At 46.7% G+C, this 19,047-nt stretch overlaps 1 protein-coding gene across 1 annotated transcript; it reads left to right on the top strand.

Moving 5' to 3' along the window:
* The first annotated feature begins 646 nt into the window (after positions 1 to 646).
* On the top strand, positions 647 to 16,329 carry LOC134369033 (histone-lysine N-methyltransferase PRDM7-like). The gene is made up of 13 exons (XM_063085244.1): positions 647 to 722; positions 1,146 to 1,262; positions 1,611 to 1,715; positions 3,951 to 4,000; positions 5,753 to 5,909; positions 6,615 to 6,716; positions 6,928 to 7,199; positions 7,607 to 7,674; positions 8,814 to 9,007; positions 11,262 to 11,482; positions 11,859 to 11,874; positions 15,498 to 15,554; positions 15,692 to 16,329. Exons 1-13 carry the CDS (start codon positions 647 to 649, stop codon positions 16,327 to 16,329), a joined length of 2,073 nt encoding a protein of 690 aa, XP_062941314.1.
* The last annotated feature ends 2,718 nt before the right edge of the window (positions 16,330 to 19,047 follow it).

Raw genomic sequence — 19,047 nt, 5'->3', positions numbered from 1 at the left:
CAGAACCTCAGCCTGAGAGACCCCAAATCTCATTGTCCTTGGAGACCCCCAATCTCCTCAGCCTGAGGGATTGCTGCTCCTTAGAGATCCAGGCTGCTTTACTCCCAGACTTTTCCAGAATCTCCTGGTGGAGATCCCGGAAGCCTTCCTATGAGAAATGTTCATTTCCTCTCCCTGGAGGAGAGCCCCGCTGGTCAGTGTAACCTGAGTCCCACCAGTCAGGGGCCCTCAAGGTCTCCATGGGACTCCCCTAGCCCTCACACCTCAGGAATCCCCTTGAAGACGCCTAGCCTTGACCCTCAGTCACCTTTGCCACCCTTCCTCAGATGCATCAAGATGCAGGGGAACTGAAACAAAACAGCTTACATTAGGTGGTCTGTGATGGCCAGCAGAGACCCCCCCATCCTGTCAATAGCCCCCAGACCTCCCCAACGCCCTCCAGTCCTTGCAGGGTCCCCACATCTTCCTGGTCTGGACACCCTGGCCAAGTGGAGAAGACAGAGCCTGGCTCTGGGCAGTGGTCTGGGCTGTGGCCCCCTCTCAACAACCTCTCTTTCCACAGGAGCTTTGGCCTTGCAGCTGGGAGACTCACGGGACCTTCTCTACCTTGGAGGTGGAGCAGGGCCTGCCATCCTGTCCCGGCATCATGAGCTCCAACAGCTCCCCGGAGGAGAACCCTGAGGGAGATGCAGGGAGAACAGGGCGGAAGCCCATGGTGAGAGGTGGGGGAAGTCGAGCGAAGCTCCAAGCAGGATTTGTACGAAGGATGGAGAGGGGGTACTAGTGACAAGCAGCTGGTGTCTGGAGGGCCACAGACTTGTGGCCTGCAACTCTGTGTGACCCTGGCTGTGCATGTGCATGCAATGGGGACAATTGGTCCTGTCTGGGACATGAGGGAGAAAAGGAGACAAGAATCAAACTCTCTGTGTTGGGGAGAGCTAGGAAAATGCTGTGTTCTCTCAAACAGAACACAATCTGGGGAGGGAGGTAACGAACATCTTTATCCTTGTTTCACAGAGACCACCCCAAGACCCCAGCCTATGTTCTGATTGTTAAGATTACAAGGCAGAAGAAAAGGCCCCACTCGATCTTGTGATGTGTGCAGTAAATCACTGATGAACTATGTTATTTTCTCTAGGCTAAAGATGCTTCCAAAGACATTCCCATATACTTCTCCAAGGAAGAATGGGCAGAGATGGGAGAATTGGAGAAAATTCACTATAGGAATGTGAGAAGGAACGATAATGTGCTGATTAATTTAGGTAACTTCTAGTGCTGGTTGCAGACCGGCCTGCGAAATATAAAACAGGTCTTCTGTCCCCGTGTTATTTTGGCTCTCTCTTAGGCAGCTGCATGGGCCCACAGTTCTCTTCTGTATGGAGAGAAATCTGGAGGGGAAAATTTGTTCTTCTTCATCTTTTTTTTTTTTTTTTTGTCAGTGCACAGCCGAGTATCGGCACTAGTCATGCAGAGTTCACATCTTGACCTTGTTCAAGACTCTCCCAGCACGCGCTGAGCCACACTGGCTTTGTGGTGCTTTCCATTGCCACCACCCTTTGTTCCTCCTCTCACCACTTCCCTTTTAGGACAAAGATTTGGCTTCTTTCCAGGTGTCGGAGCCTCTCAACCAGCTTTCCTGTGTCACCAAAGGCAGACCAAGCACCATGTGGATGACACTGAGGATTCTGATGAAGAATGGACACCTCGACAGAAAGGTGAGGGGCCAGGAGGAATTAGAGGTGACCTCCTGAAACCATCCTGGGTTGAGGTCTCGGCTTTATCTCAGGAGTTAACAAAGGAGACCATGTTCTCTCAAAAACGTAAATGTTCAACAAACAAGCAAGGTGCAATACATTATATACAGTAAGAGGCTATTCATATAAAGGTTTTAAACCTGTAAAATAATTACATATTTTATTTACAGATACAGTAATAAGTGCTAAACGTATAAAAATCTGAATGTGAGTAAGAAATACCAAACTCAGAAGTTATTATCACAAGAGAAGGAGGAAGGGCTGGCAGGTGGCTTCACTGCGTCATAGTTAGCTCTTTTGTCTGTTTTATGTCTATTTTTGAATTTTGAAATAAAAAGTCGAAATGAAAACATTTCCATCAGCTGTGTCCGAATGTTGGAATAGGACTGGATGGTGATGGATTTATAGGTTTTCCAGCATTATTCTCCACACTGTTCTATATGTTTAAAGTTTATCATTCTTTAAAGTAATAAAAGAAAGACTGGTTTTGCTAGACATTGTTAATTAATCAGCGGGAAATTAACTAAACTTTCATTGAACTGTAAATCCACCAAAAAGCTTTCTAACCCTAATGTCTTAATAGTTCAGTCATTGGATCAACGGTCTTAGAAGAAGACATGACTAACCCCATGGTTTGTCATACATCGTTATCTGCACTCAGTTGATCCCCACCTTAGTCACTTTATCGTCTCTTATCGAGAAATCTTGTGGGATTTCTACAAGAATTTTTTTTTTTTCCTTTTGAGATTTCTTATGAGAAATCACACAACGGCAACTTACCCTTTCTAACAATTTTTGAGTGTTTGATATGATTAACTAGATACACACTGATGTGCAAGAAACTGCTAGAACTTTTTCATCTTGCATGACTAAAGCTACACCCGTTGAACAACAACACACCATTTCCTCCTGCCCCAGTTCTTGGCAACAATTCTACTTTGTTTCTATGAATTTGATTACTTTAGATACCTCATATAAGTGAACCATGCCATATTTGTCTTATTGTGACTGGCTTCTTTAACTTATCAAAATGTCTTCAAGGTTTGTCCACGTCATAGCACTGGCAGGGTTTCTTTATGTTCTAAGGCTGAATAATAGCCCATTGTATTTATATACCACATTTTCTATATCTATTCACTTGTTGATGGATATTTAGGTTGCTTCCACCTCTTGGGGGGAATCTCTCTCTTCCTCTTCTTGTAAAAGCACTATTCCCATCATGAGGGCCCCACCCTCATGAACTCATCTAACCCTAATTACTTCCCCAAAGCTCCATCTCCCAATGTTATCACACCAGGAATTAGAATTTCAACATATGAATTTTGGAGGAGCAAAATCCAGTCATAGCACCCATTTTTTAACTGAGTTTTTTTTTTTGTTGTTGTTGTTGAGTTGTAGGAGTTCTTTAGATATTCTAGGTATTAACCCTTTTTCAGACATATGGTTTGTAAATATTTTCTCTCATTCTGTAGGCCGCCTTTTCACTCCACTGATTTTTTCTTTCAGTGCTCAGAAGTTTTCAGGCTTTACATAGTCTCTTTGTCTATTTTTGCTTTTGTCACTGATGCTTTTGGTGTCATTTCCAAGGAATCATGGCCAAATTCGATTTCTTGAAGCTTTCTCCTATGTCTTCTTCTTGGAGTTTTATACTTTTGGGTGTTAGATTAAGGTCTTTAATCTATTTTGATGTTATTCTTGTATGTAGTGTAAGATAAGGGTCAATCTCCATTCTTTTGCATATGGCGATCCAGTTTTCCCCATACCGTCTCTTGAAGAGACTGTCCTTTCCTCCATTGTGTGGTTTTGTTTAGCGTTTTTTCATGAAAGTTAAGCCAATTCATTTTTTAAAAGATAAATGTAATGGAAACCTTGTGAACACAAGAAGAAGCAGAGATGAGGTTTGGTGTTGTTTTCTTTGCTTTGTGGTGGGTGACCATTTACCTCAGTTGGTGAGAGTGTGGTGTTAACACCAAGATACAGGGTTCTATTAAAAAAAAAAAACAAACATTTTAAGAAAATTAGCAATGCCTCCAATAGAAGCAAAGGTCTTAATGTTACTTCAGAAACCGTTTTCAAATCACCCGTGGATAATACTTGAAATTGTCACTCTAGTTCAGAATTCTCTGTCCCTAATGAGAATCTTCTGAGCTGGGAAATATTTACCGACCAAAACACTGATTTCTCATCACCTTTTAGTCAAACCTCCTCGGGCGGCCTTCAGAGTGGGACAGAGTAAACACCAGAAGGTGAGTAACTGAAAAATCCTATCGACAAGTCAATCTTCCTAATGGAAGATCCAAACACATGGAAGGGAAGGAGAATGTGCAGAGTATCCTAGGACTGCTGCCTTCCTTTTCTGATCTCTTCAGCACAATGTCTGACATCATCATTTTAAGAGTTAATAAGAAGAGCAACAATAATCACTACCACTCGTTTTATTTTTGCAATATTTCAGACTTTATTTTAAGCATTTTACATGAATAAACTCACTCAAACCTTACAACTATAACTATAACCATTTTGTGGATGAAAAAACTGAGCTACAGAAATGTTTGAGATCACAGTCAGTAGTGGTTCAGTCTAATCCAATACTCCTTCATTCTCTAAAGTACTTACAAGCTCATTAAAACTTTCGTGTTTTGTAAAGTTCATGCTGACTTACCCGGACACCTTTACATTATTCATCGGACTGATTATTTCAACCTAATTCTTGTCTGCTGTGCTAAGTGAGAGATACGCTAAGACACTCTGAGGGAAACTTGCAAATATACAGTCAATTTGCACTGCGCATGGTCCCAGAGGAAGACGGAGATAGTTCCTACTCTCTCACAAGGGATGTATTCAGATGTGAGAAAGTTGCTCCAGGCCCTGAGAAGTTTGAAGTTTGACTGAGAAACAACAGATAGGAAAATGACTTAGCACTTCATGTACTTTACACTATCCAGTAGAAATGCATCCTGGTACTGATTTTAAACTCTCCTCCCTGTAGGAAGAAGTAACTACTCCTTTCTCTGGGCCCAAATTAGGCAAATGTCATGCTGTTTCGAATCATTTATTTAGCCTGCTGCTTCTGTATTGTGAGCTCTTTGAAAGCATGGTCCATACCCGATTTTTCTCAGGAGTCCCAGGCGAGGCTTAGAGCCCCTGAGGGCCCCCTGAATGTTTTCTGAATGATTCCAAGTTTTGCAAATTAAAATACGTGTAACAGGGTCAAGTAATGCTGAAGATAATATCTTTGAATTAGATTTCAACTGTAGAGATGGTTGAGGAGGTAAATCGATGTCAGGACTATAAGAGAAATTATTAATCTCATGTTTGCACTGTATTTAACAACTCGCAAAACACTTTGGTGAACATTATTGCATTTCATGTTCACTATACCATTAAGAATGAGAATGCATGCCAATTTGTGGATCAGAAAGCTGAGTAGAATTAACTAATAGTACACCCTTCCTTAAGTAGAATTGGTACAGGAACCAGTTCATTCAATTCCAAAGTTAAATATTCCTTCCAGGTTATGGCAGTATGCAACTCTTAGCATCACTTTCTTAGTTGTCTGCATACATTTATACCAACTGTTTCTTCTCCTCCCAACCTCACTGTTCATTTTCTAGATGTGTGTTGTACCCTCTGTGCTTTTCTACATTTCTCTTTCCATCAAATGTCTACTAGTTCATAGAAGATCCCCTCTTTTTCTCTATAAGCCCCTACCTCCTTCTTTCACAGACCTGGTTGAGTCTCCTGCTAGTATTCCAAAATATTCTCCCTCACTCACTCTCACGTATATAGAGAAAGTTGAAAGAAAAGAGCCTTAAGACATGGGTTCTAGTCCTGGAGTCACTACCCAATCAGGCCTTTCCTTTTCTCTCTGGTATTCAGAAGCTCCAGGTTTTTCAAGGGACTGTTGAACAAAACTCCTACATGTGAAAAAATGTTGCAAGCCCTAAGAAACTAAATAAATGTATGTTGGTTTTTAAAATGTGACTCTCACATTAAAGGGAATGTCCAGGGCACTGTTAAGTAATGAATCTAGTTTGAAGAAATTGCCCGGAACAACAGATTTCCTGAACACAAGTGACTCAGAGGAGGCCCAGAAACGAGTGTCCCCTCCTGCAGAAGCAAGTACCTCCAGACGGCACTCTAGACAAAAATTGGGTAAGAGAAAATAATTTGGGGACTTTATCCCCTCTAGGTCCTTTAGAAAGGTTGATGAGTATGGTCTAGATATGTGGCGTAGACTTTCAATAGGCCTGCATTTAAGCTGGACTATGCTGAGACCAGAAGTTAGGTACTGTACTGAATAGCATGTGGGAACACCAACTCTGAAGTCACACGCTTGTTTTAATCCACGCAGAATCATTAGGGCCTTGGGCAGACATTATAAATTCTCTGCACTCCTTAAAGCTAATCTGTAAAATGAAGATAAACACATATAGCTCATATATGTTTTAAAAGCATTAAATTAAATATAAAAGAACTGATACATACAACTGTGATAATAGAGACCACATTTTCTTATTGTACATCCATGCCTTTGTTCCATGCCTAATATATAATGCACCCTCAACAAATATTTTGTGGATAAATAAATGCATGAATGAACTGTTTTGTAAGTAGAAAGTTTGGGAGGTTCAATCTGATCATGGGAATCCAGAAACTAAAATTGACTTATGCATCTGTAGTCAGTGTGGAGTCTTAGTCTCTCTGAAATAATAGTTAAGAGGTACTGAAGGGGTGGGGAGCCAGAGTATGTAGAAGGATAGATAATAATTTGATGGTAATAGATTTCACATCTTCTGAAAAAACAGAAACAAACACTCCAGACTCCTAACTTCACTCACTTACTCTTCTCCAATGTAGAACTCGAGAGAAAGAAGATTGAAGTGAAGGTGTACAGCCTGCGAGAAAGAAAGGTTCGGTCATACAAAGAGGTCGATGAGCCTCAGGATGATGACTACCTGTGTAAGTGACCCTTTTGGCCCACTCATGGAGAAGGCTATATCCCGGTAGAATAATTTTATCTTGTTGTTTGACCCCAAATCATTCCTTTACTCTGGTGGCTTGGGATACAGGATTGAGGCTAAATTATGTAACTGCTGGGCTCTTTCTGAAGCTCTTTATATCCAGGAACATGCACTATACTTTTCCAAACCCCTGCTTCTCTCGCCTCCAGATTGTGAGACATGCCAGGACTTCTTCATCGACAGCTGTGTGGCTCATGGTCCCCCTACATTTGTAAAGGACAGTGCAGTGGACAAGGGGCATCCCAACCGCTCAGCCCTCACTTTGCCCCCAGGGCTGAGAATTGGGCCGTCGGGCATCCCTGAGGCCGGGCTTGGAGTATGGAATGAGGGATCCGATCTTCCACTGGGTCTGCACTTTGGCCCCTTTGAGGGCCAGATCACAGAAGATGAAGAGGCAGCCAACAGTGGCTACTCCTGGATGGTGAGAAGGGCCTATCTTACCCCATCTTCTTGCTTCCTATATCCCTTCTGTGCCTTTGGTGGGACATCACCTTCTACATGCTAGAACATGGATACTGGCAACATGGTTAGCTCTGTGTACTTAGTGGTCTTTGCATGAACCTGGAACTCCTATTTAAAGGTCAGAGGGTGAGCGGGAGAAAAGTGGCACAGAGACAGAAAAAGTGCATTCTCCCTATGGGGCCTCTGCTCTGACTGGACAAATCAACTCAGATGTGTAGATGATGCTGAGGAGTACGCAGCATGTGTCACCATTGGCGGCTGAATCCATGCAGGCTCAAAATGCATCGATGACAGTACAATAAAATAATTCTGATTATTACCTGCCCCTCAACCCCAAAATGACTAACTTATTTTTCTGAAACTCAGATCACCAAGGGGAGAAACTGCTATGAGTATGTGGATGGAAAGGACAAATCTCTTGCCAACTGGATGAGGTAAGGCCAATAGGTTTCGGGTTCCAGCAGGGACACTCATCTCTCTCAAGCTCGGCTTCTTTCCTCCTCAGCATGCCTCCCTCGATGGTTTTTACACTCTCTGTTCTCCTTACAATGTTCTTTCATATTATGAACATCCAGGAAAAAATAGATAAAATATAAATATTGCCATTTCTTTTATGAAAAAACTAAATCTCTATGATAGAAAAAATTGGGGCACCAGAATAAACGCTGAGGAGCCTAGATTCATTGGGGATGCTGGATTCGCACTTTAATTGATCTAATCAGCATTTATTAAGCACTTACTATATTCTTGTTTAGAAAATGGAGTACATCACATGAACAGATCACACAACCCATGCCCTCGTGGAGGACTATTGCGCGGAGATGTGAAACATTTGATTATAGGAGAAGTACACAAGGCCAAGACAACCTAAAACAAGGGACCTTTAATCTGTGAGGGCAGGAAATCTTGCCAGCTTCAATGAAATTAAAACCTGAAGCCTGAGAAGTGAGCTGCAGGGTGGTCACGGGCCTCTGTGCTGCATGGACGAGCCCCTTTCTATGAGGGACTCTCATTTTATTAGAAGATAAGAATATGGACATGCTGTTATTATTCTGTATTTCCATGCTAGGACAAAGGGACCTCTAAGTTTCTATGGGAACCCAGGGAGGCAGGTGAATGGCACCTAGGTAAACTATGGGAGATTAGAGAAAGGTCTCTTAAAAGAAGATTGACTTGGGCTGAGTAAAGAATGATGTGTGCTAATCCAGAAGCGGAGTACATGATTGATCAAACACCAAATTCTGTGCTATCAGCAGAAATCGATTCAGAGTTTAGAGAAGTGAGAAGTCAGTGTTTTATGGCCAATCAAGGTGGAGGTAAGTCTGTAATTGGGCTTTGAAGAATGGATAAGTAGGCAAGGGGGGGAAAAGCATTCCAGGCAGGATGAGCACCATAAGCAGGACTTGGAGAAAGAGGCTTAGGTATGAACAGCAGGTTCCTGGAGGAGTGTAACGGCATGGTCCGTCACAGCATGGGGGCCTTGACCATCTGGTGACAAGCCCAACATGGCCCTGGCAGGTAGTGGAGACTCACTGCCTGTTATTTTCTGTCCCTTTGTCTGCCTCAACCCCAGGTATGTGAACTGTGCCCGGGATGATGAGGAGCAGAACCTGGTGGCCTTTCAATACCACGGGCAGATCTTCTATCGAACTTGCCAGGTCATCAGGCCAGGCTGTGAACTGCTGGTCTGGTACGGGGATGAATATGGCCAGGAGCTGGGTATCAAGCGGGACAGCAAGCGGAAGAAAGAGCTCACAGCATGGAGAGGTGGGCACCACTATTATTCTTTAAATAGAATAGAAGAGAAAGAATTCTCCTTGGGAATTTTCATGGTACAACTCTTAAGTAGAGTAAAATGCAGTCGAAAGATGGAAAAATTTCAAATCAGATGCTTCTGAAATTAAGGATTCATTTCATTTGCCTTTGACTCTTAGGGACAATTTATATTTTGAAATTTTTGTTCTCATTTTATTTTTTTAACTTCTTTATATGAAAAATATATAACAACATATAGTCCTGACGGGCTTAGAGACAAAGAACAAGTCTCAAGCACCTACCAGCTCTTTTATCAAGGCAGTTTCATCTGGCTCTTTTAATTGTTTCTTAATTTCTTCCATATTCCTAAATAACATGCATATGTTGTTATTCATTCATTCATTATTTCAATTAGTTGTCACGTGAATTCCTACTCTGTGCCAGACGATGTTCCAGGAACAGGAAATACACACAGAACAGGATGATCAGAATATGTGCTCTTGAGCAGCTGACACGTGAATTAAGGAAACACGCAGACACGCACAGGCATGTGCATATCAGACAGTGATTCGTGCTTTCAAGAAAACTAATCCAGAAAAGAGCCTAGAGATCATCATGAGGGGAGGGAGGGTGTGACAAGGGACGGTCAGGGAAGGTTCTTCTCAGGACATAACATTTGAGAGGTGCAGAGTTGTTGGCAAAGGACTCCAGGCAGAGGGAGCAGCTCGTGCAACAGCCCTGAGGCAGGAGAGAGTGAGGGTGTTTGAGAAATGGCTCAGACCACCCAGATGAAGGAAGCAGAGAAGAGAGCAGAGGTCAGAGAGATACACAGAAGCCTGGACATGTAGTGCCCATGATTCCTGCCCAGAAACTGGGGATTTTCCTAAGATGGAAACAATTGTGGAGTTTTGGTTAATTTTCAGAAAATAAACTGCAGTGGGTAATCCCATCAGAGGCCACTTTAGACTCCAGGTAAGAGAGGATGGTGGGTTGGATAAAGGTGGGAGTCAGGAGGTAAGAAGTCTGATTAGGGATATAATTAAAACAGAACTTTCTAATAAATTTGAAGTGGCCTAAGACTGAATGAAATAACTCAAGTAGGAATATTTGGCATGTCACCCAAGGAAGGACATATTTTCATTTTATGATTTGTGGACAGAGAGAGAAGCAATTCACAATCTAGTTTAGGCAGCAGGAACCAGAGTCGTTTACTCAAGGGGGACTGGACCACTCTGAATCCCACTTCCTGATGGAGAACCAGGTACACAAGAGTCCTCAATTAAATGTCTTTGACAGGGGAAACTCAAATTCAGTGTTCTTTAACCACTACTCTACACTGCCTTCTACATTTGTGCATCTCCAGACGAAGTGGTTCCTGACTTTATAGATCCCTTTCCCCTCATAAGAAAAGTCACTAAGGATGAGTCCATCCATAACAGCCCCTTTTCGTGTTGCTATAACACAATACCTGCGACTGGATAGTTTATAAAGAACAGAGGTTTATTTGGCTTATGATACTGGGACAGCTGCATCTGGCATGAGCCTCAGGCTGCTTCTACTCATGGTGGAAAGTGGCAGGCAGCTGGCAGGTACAAGCGGCAAGAGGAAGCATGAGAAAGAGAGATGGGGGAGGTGGTAGGGTCTTTTAAACAACCAGCTCTCGTGGAAACTAATAGAGTGAGAACTCACTCACTACTGCCACCTTCCAGGGAGAACATTAATTCATTCATGAGGGATCTTCCCCCCATGACTCAAACAGTTCCCAACACTGCCATATTGGGGATCAGAATTTCACATGAGTTTTGAGGGTTCAACACATCCAAAATCTATCACCATCTACGTAATCCAAAGTCAGTTATTATTTCTCAGTAGAATAAAATAGCTGCAGATGCTCTATCAGGAAAAGTACCCAGAGATTAGGGGGAGAAGACGATATGATATGACCCAGAAGATACTTGTAGTGTGTGTGGCAAAGTCACTGCAGTTCCTTCTGTATAAAGACTGAAGCTGCCTCTGATGCTACTGAAGGTCCCTGGTTTGGCTGATACATAGACAAGGCCCATGACCTAGGATTTCTGGGTTTCTGAGGAAGATGTAGAGAACAAAAATGGAATGAAAAAAGACTGTAAAGGAACACTCGGTGGGAGACAGCAGGCGTTACCACATGAGGAATGATTAGGGGAGCAGGCCTTACCATACAACTAAGCAGATGTCCCAGACAGTGTTGTCTACACCTCCCCTAACCAAAAACTTCCTCTTTCAGCAGAACAAAAGCCAGAGATCCACCCATGTTCTTCAAGCCCTCTGGCCTTCTCCAGTCAGAAATTCCTCAGGCAACATGTGGAACACAATCACTCCTCTCAGACCTTCCCAGGGACATCTGCAAGAGAACTTCTCCAGCCAGGGAATCTCCATCCAGTTGGTCAGAATCAGGAGCAGCAACGTTCTGATCCACACAGCTGGAATGACAAGGCTGAAGGTCAAGAGGTCAAAGAAGGGTCCAACCCCTTATATAAAAGGACAAAGCAGAGGTGAATTTCAAACACATTTTCCAGCCCACCCAAAGGACTAATGGGGAGTTCTCAAGAAGAGTCCAGAACAGGCCAGAAAGTGCATCCAGAGGACACAGGCAAATTATTTGTGGGGTTAGGAATCTCAAGAATTGCAAAAGTCAAGTGTGGAGAGTGTGGGAGAGGCTTCAGTAACAAGTCAGGCCTCATCCTACACCAGAGGACACACACAAGGGAGAAGCCCCAGCAATAAAACCACATCTCAACAGAGAGAGAGGTGGCCACCACACACCTCCACGCCCCAGCACTGAGGGGGCTTCAGAGAACGTCTTTTGACCTCTTGCCTTCCCCAGGAGTGTCGAAAAAGATGTAAGCGATCAAACACACCCTCCACTTTCATGACCAGAGACGAGGCAGAAAATGTGGGGGGGCCGGGATTCCTTTAGGGCTCACAGGCTATGGACAGTTACAGATCCCCTCCATGTCCCACATGGCTCCCCTCTATGTTCTTCTGGCCTCCTTTTCCAATAAACGTTGTTCCCACACAAACCTGCAGCACGGGCTGTGTACCTCGTCCCCAGTTCCAAAGGTGAGAGAGTCCGGGAGGCCACGGGAACTCAGACTCTCAGCCGGGTCTCACGGGAACCAAGTCCCACTTAAATCACCTCTCGCCCAGGGAGAGAACCAGGGGAGGAGATGGAGACAGGGATGGGTCGGGAGGGGACCACCCCCACCAGCGCCCCATGGTCTCTCCCATTACCCCCATCTCTGTAGCCTCAGAGGTGAAAGCCAGGCACAGACACGAGTGGGAACTCAAGAGAAAAGGAAAAGGAGTCAGGAAACCAGTTGGCCAAGGCCCCAACTTCTTCTCTATGGGTCCAGTCATCAGGTTGGGTATCAGGTATCATAGCAGAGGGGGCAATTGCAGCCCCAGGATCTGGGGCACGTTTACAGAGCAGGGCTTCAGTGGTGGGGTGGTCCCAAACCCTTTAATGACAGAGCCCTCACCAGCTGTGGGCTCTTGGTCCCTCCTCCTCCAGCTCCGGGAAACAGTGAAAGGGGGGCGGGGGGAGACTGCTGGGATCTGGGTTTGAGGCTGCCCTACATATAATCAGGGTATGCTCCTGCGTAGGTCCTCTCCCCCAGTCCCAAAATTTCCACCTGTAAAATTAAGTCTCTGAAATGGGGGAGAGGGAGGCGGGGCCTAGAAAAGGGAAGGAGTCATGGGACAAGTCTGCCTGGGCGGGGACTCAGGAGGAGAATGCTCTAGGAGGTCGTAGATGGATGGAGTCATGGGAGTAACATTTTGGGGACTCCACTGTGACCTGTCTGAAGCTGGGGAACACAGGACGGGGTATAAAAGGCTGGTATCCAGGGCCAGGGTTCCACAAAAGAGCTGGGGGGAGATGGGGATGGCACTACACCCCCTGCTCCTCCTCCTGTCCCTGTCCCCTCTTGGGAGTGAGCCCTCACACAGAGAAGAAAACCAGGTCACTGCACAGACTGAGTGCGTCTTCAGCGGGAGGCCGGCGGGCACAGGGGAGAAAGCTGATGATCCTGTGCCAGGTGGGCTCTGAGCTTTGGGGGCACTGCCTGGCCTGGGTGCCCCACGTGACTCAAGGCCCTGTCTAGGCACAACTCAAGGGAGCTAGGTGGGCAGGACACAGACCCAGACTTGAAGTCCTGTGCCCCTTAGGGCTGTGACTGTCATACAGCATTCAACGTGGGAGCCAATTTCTGATCAGACTCTGCTGTTGAGAGAGAGACAGAGAGGCGGTGAGTTCACAGAAAAAGCCAGGCAGGCCTGGAGTTGGCAAGTGCATCACAAGCAATGAAGTTGTGATGAAACCCAGAGTCGCAAAAACAGCATTTAAGTCCTCTAAGAAAAGTGCCAAAAGTCATCCCTGCAGAAGTGTCGTGGCTGTCCTGCTGTGCTCAGAATGCTGAGGAAGGAAATCAAAGGTTACCGAAACATCCACTTGCTGGTTCAGGGTTACAGGATTTAAACAACATGCTGGAGACTGACTGCATTGGATACATCACAAGGTCATACGGGGAATCTTAAACAAAATGCTGGAGCCAATTCGGATCCTAGAAAAATGCGACTGAGTAGAGGAAGCGCTTGCCTGGGCCCTTTCAGGGTAAGGAAGTGTTTGAGGTAACCTGAGAACCAACCCTAACCACAACCATGATATCCAGCCCTAAACCTCGAAGCGTAATCCTAACACTAACCCCTGCAATACTGGCCTCCCTGTCCCTGCAGTTCCCATCAACAGAACCCACCCCCTGGGGTCTTGGGGTGGGGCTCGGGGCCACACAGCTCTGGAGCTGAAACCATTTCTCAAAACTCCTGTATCTTGCTTTCCAACCGGGAATCACAACCCTGTCTACATTGCCTATTTCCTTTCAGTAGACAAGAGTGGAAGCCAGACTGAGAAGGGGCCTGCACATGGATCACAGGTAGCCCTGAACCCTATGAAGACCACATAAGAATTTCAAATCAACTTGCCAGAATGAAAAAAGAAGCATCCCCAGAGTGCTTGAAGTGCAGCCAGGGATGGCAGTCACAGGACCATGCCGGGTGTTGGGATTGAGGTGTCTGGGCACCCACATTCCCCTGGGTGGATCTTGTCACCACAATCTACCCGTTGTCCAATCTGACCCTCAGCAATGTACCCATGGTGCCCGGAGGTGGGCAGGAACCATCACACATCTCAGAATTCACCCCAGTGTCCCCCAGCTGATGACTTTCAGAGAGCTGACACTGAGCACATCTGCCTGACCTTGTCCTAAACTCCTCGTGTGTCAACCCACATAAACTCAGAAGCAGCCAGTGACATTGATAATACTGTGATAGATGGAAAAGAACAAGAGAGCAGAGTTTGATTGTGTGAGATATACAGTGATAGATATAAAGTGAGATATATATATATATAGTGAGGAATTCATATAGTGAGGGATATATAGTGAGAGATATATATAGTGAGAGAAATATATAGTGACATAGTTATAGTGAGATATTCATATGGTGAGAGATACATACAGTGAGCTATATGTGCTGAGATATTTATATAGTAAGATATTCATATAATGAGAGAATTATCCAGTGAGAGATACAGAGTGATATATTTGTACATAAGCACACTATTATAAAAATCTCCATTTCTTGGCAAATTACCCAAGAACTCAGCCAATATGTGGCAAAATTTAGTCACAGACCCTGGTGTATTAGCCCATTTTTGTGTTGCTATAACAGAAATACCTGAGACTGGGTAATTTATAAAGAACAGAGGTTTATTTGGCTCAGGATTCTGGGACAGCTGCATCTGACGCGGGCCTCATGCTGCTTCTACTCAAGGCGGAAAGTGGCAGGCAGCCGGTGGGTACAAGCAGATCACATGGTGAGAAGCAAGAGAGAGAGAGAGAGAGAGAGACAGACAGACAGACAGACTCTTTCTCTCTTCTTTTAAAGCCCTCAGAACCACACGCCTGACCACCATTATTAATCCATTCACTACTGCACGGTCCTACAATCCAATCACCTCTTTAAGGCTCCTCCTTTCAATTATCCTAATAGGATTTCTCACCCTCTTAACAGTCACAGTGGGGGCCAAGTTTCTAATACATAAAACTTGGGGGACACAATTCAAGCTGCAATGAGTTTTTGGGGGAGGCATGATTCAATCCGCTACACCTGGCGTCGTGGCTCAAGCTCTGCTCAGGTAGCCCCTGTCCAGTGATGGCAGATCCCCTGGACTGCTGACGCCCTGCACGCTCGGCTTCCCACCTGCTGACAGGCTCCATCTGGCTCGAGGAGAGGGTGAAGGATGCAGTCAGAAGGGGGACACTCGGGAACCAGCTAAAGTAGGGGCAAACCTCCTGTCTGCCAGCTGCCCACTTCCTACACCTGCACCCCAGCTGTCACTCTGCGGCACCTACACCTGCCCCTCAGCTGTCGCTCTGCAGGACCTACACCTGCACCCCACCCTCAGGCTGCCATCTGAGCCGAATGCTGGGGGATGGGACCGAGCGGAGCCGAACGGTGGCGAGTAAAGTCGAGCGGTGGCGGGTAGAGCCGAGTGGTGGCGGGTGGGCCGGATGGAGCCGAGTGAAGCCGAGCGGTGACGGGTGTGGCGGGTGTGGCGGGTGTGGCGGGTGTGGCTGGTGGGCCGGGTGGCGCCGGCAGAGAGCTGGGCGTTGGACGGGGGGAGCGGCGCGGCTGCTGGGCCCCGGCGAGCAGGTGGCCCGGGGCGCGCGGTGGTGCCCGGGCGCTGGGAGGCTCACGGCGGCCGTCGCACAGCCTCTGGCAGAGCCTGGCCCTGGGCGGCACCCCGGTTGCCCCTTTCGCTACTTGGCTCCCTCCCCGTCCTGATTCCCGCCCCGGACCGCGCCTGGCGCACGTCCCCAGGGCTCACGCTGCGGTGCGGCTGCGAGCCCCGGGCTCCCGGGCTCCAGGCTTCGCCGCCCCACAGCTGTGTGGACCCGGCCCGCAGGGTCCAGAGACGGGCCGCACGCACCGCGACCCAGGGTCCGCTGCTCCGCCCGTCGGTCAGGAGTGCTCTCGCGGACACCTGCTCTCTGCCGTGTGGCCACCCGAGTATGGATGGACACGACGCCCTCACAGCCGCGCTCCCTCTGGGACCATTAGTCCTACTCGCTGCTGCAGCCCGAGGGTCCCCTGGCCCTGGACAGCCCTGGGATGATCCCTCGCCAGGACGCCTTTCTGCTGCCTGCGCCATCCTGGGCTGGGGACTGACCTCCCTGGCCATGCCACTGACCCCTGCGAGCGCCCAGCCACGGCGCCTCGCAAGCTGCATGGCTTAAGGTTGGGGCCCAACCCAAGTGGGGCCCATCTAAGCCCATCTCTCAGTGCACCCGTCAGTATCTCTCTCTAAGGAATAATCTTTATTGTGGTGAAACATTCGTAACATAGAACTGACCATCATGACCATCTAAGTGTCCAGGTCAGGGGTATTGAGCACGTTCACACTGCTGTGCAAACATCACCACTGTCTCTCTCCAGAACTCTCTCATCTCCCAGACTGAGACTCTGCACCCACTACACACCAACTCCCACAGTGCTGGGCTGGCAGCAGCCAGTGGAAATCTGCCCTGTGGGAATCTGACCACCCTGGATCCCAGTCTCTCCGCAGCTGGACTTGTGGTGAGGCTGTCGCACGGAAAAGGAACCAGAACGCCCAAATGAGAATTTTAAAAGGGGGTCTTTACCGGCAACTGTCTCTCCAGATATTCTGGTAAGAGAAGAGCCCTGAGTTTAAATTGAAAGGGTCTATTAAAGGCACATAGTCACACAGGCAAGAAAATCATATAGTCACACACTTAAAGTTATATAGTCACACACGTTTCCTCCTAGTATGAGGAGGGAGAGGGTTTCGCGAGGCCTCCTGCCAGCTGGTTACAGAAGCCAAGACAAGCCAGTTAATCACTTAGGGACAGCAAAAACTTCCACAGGGTGGTTTCCTCCTCAGGTTGTCTAGATACATCCAGATACAGCTCTTGGTTTTATTAGTCAGGGACAGCATAGGCGGGAAACAGCAAAGGCAGGCAGAATTTAAAATTTGTGTAAGAACAGGGCAATTTTTAAGCTTCAATTTTCACCATAGGTGTTGGGGGGTGGGTTCAAACAAGGACACTTTTCGAACAGTAAAAATGGCATTAGCTAAATCAATCTACCTCGTCACAGACTGTGAGGTGTGGCACATGATCTGTGATGGGAGAAGAGCCAGGTCTTCCTCCGAGGGAGTAGGGGGAACAGGAGACAAAGCCTAGTGAATCCAGTCCGCACCCAGCTATCTCTGCGGCCAGCTCTGCCTCTCGCTCCTGGGCTTGGTCCTTCATTCATTCCACAACATATCCCATACTCCTCCGCCTCGTGCCCATTTGCTTAAAATGGTTGAAACGGGCTTTACCTCCACACTCACGCTCCTGCACACTGAGGGTGCACTGAGGAATCACATTTTTCCAGGGAGTCTAAGGAAGTGCAGCACAGCACCCCAGAGTGTGTGTGCTGCAGAGAGAGGCCTCGTTCCTGTCGGGTCCTGACCACATGAGCCAAGTCACTAAACCTCTCTTGAAACAGTAAGGCTAAGCCTGTGAACCAAACTGACTCCATTTTCCCTGCAGAAGACAATTTGTTACTTTTCCACTCCTCAGTCATGAGACCCCTCCATGCAAATGATTACCCCATGGGCTGCCCTGACAAAACAGACTGACATAAGACAGGAAACAGATATTTCCTGAGTGGCAAAACCCCTCCCCAAGGCTTGTTTACTATAATTGTAAAAGTTACAGTTTAACCTAAGACCGCTTTAGGATTCCCACCTGTGCACAAAGTATCAAGGTGACTGCTACAATGACCCTCCTGGGGTGACAATGATGAACAGCACTGCCTACTGAGCATGCACCCATGACACAACCAGGAAGAACAGAACGGACCACCTCCAGTGATGCTGCCTGCCACCCCTTAACTCCTTTCCTATAAAAAGACCCTGAGCAGCTCCCCTGGGGGGGCTAGCTTTACTGTTGCTACCCCCCTCATGCATAAGTCCATCTCCTATTTTAATAAAGCGCTGCTTGCTTTACTGCTGGGTACATTGTTCATTTCTATGACTTTGGAATCCGAGAGCCTAATTTAATCACTGGCAAAAATTGGAAGGGCATTGGAGAGGACTCCAGCTGCAAGAGGCAAGTGGCCACTGGGACTATTTTGCTCCCATGTCTCTGCTGCTGGCAGATCTCTCCTGGAGTCCCTGGCCTAAGTTCTGACAAGGCAATGCTTTATTCTCTTTACCTTTCTCTGACTTTCCCAGCCCTCTTCTGTTTGCTGGATTGTATCCACGTCTGTACAGGTGCACCGTGGAGGGCTCCTGGCTATGCTTTGTTTTTTCTGATTTAAATCTAGTTGGTACTTTTCTTCTTTATGCTGAAAACAAAGGGGAGAACTGCTTTTATCAATTCTTGTTAATGGAGTAGGTTGGCCCCGCAGATTGGGACTAGGCTGAACTGGACCCCACTGCTCCTCTTTTCTCTGTGTTTGTTTGCTTGGTTAGAAATTTAGTTGAATACGTGTAATCTGAATAAACCTTCCAATCCTTGCATCAGCTTTTGGACTTCGAGTTCATTTGTTTAATGAGAGAGGGCAGGGCAAGCCTGGCCGGTTGGTAACACTCTGTGCCTCAGTTTCTTTGTCAGAAGAACAGGGAGAGTATATGTTGCTGCCTGTACGAGTTTGTCAGGGCTGCCATAACAAAATACCAAGAACAGGGCTTCAGCAGCAGAGCTCTATCCTCTCACAGTCCTGGAGGCTGGCAGGCCAAGATCGAGGTGTGGCAGGGCCAGTTTCTCGTGAGGCCCTCTTCTCCCTGTGTCCTCGCGTGGTCTTTTCACTATGCACAAGCATCCCTTCTTTGTGCTCAAATTCCCTCTTCTTATAAGAACAGGACATTTAATTAGGGCCAGCCCTAACACACAACCTCATTTTATCACTGTGAGACCACATACAGTCACATTCTGAGCTACTGG

Source organism: Cynocephalus volans, unplaced genomic scaffold (assembly GCF_027409185.1).
Source record: "Cynocephalus volans isolate mCynVol1 unplaced genomic scaffold, mCynVol1.pri scaffold_35, whole genome shotgun sequence".
Lineage (NCBI taxonomy): Eukaryota > Metazoa > Chordata > Mammalia > Dermoptera > Cynocephalidae > Cynocephalus > Cynocephalus volans.
This window is presented reverse-complemented; position numbering and strand designations above follow the sequence as displayed.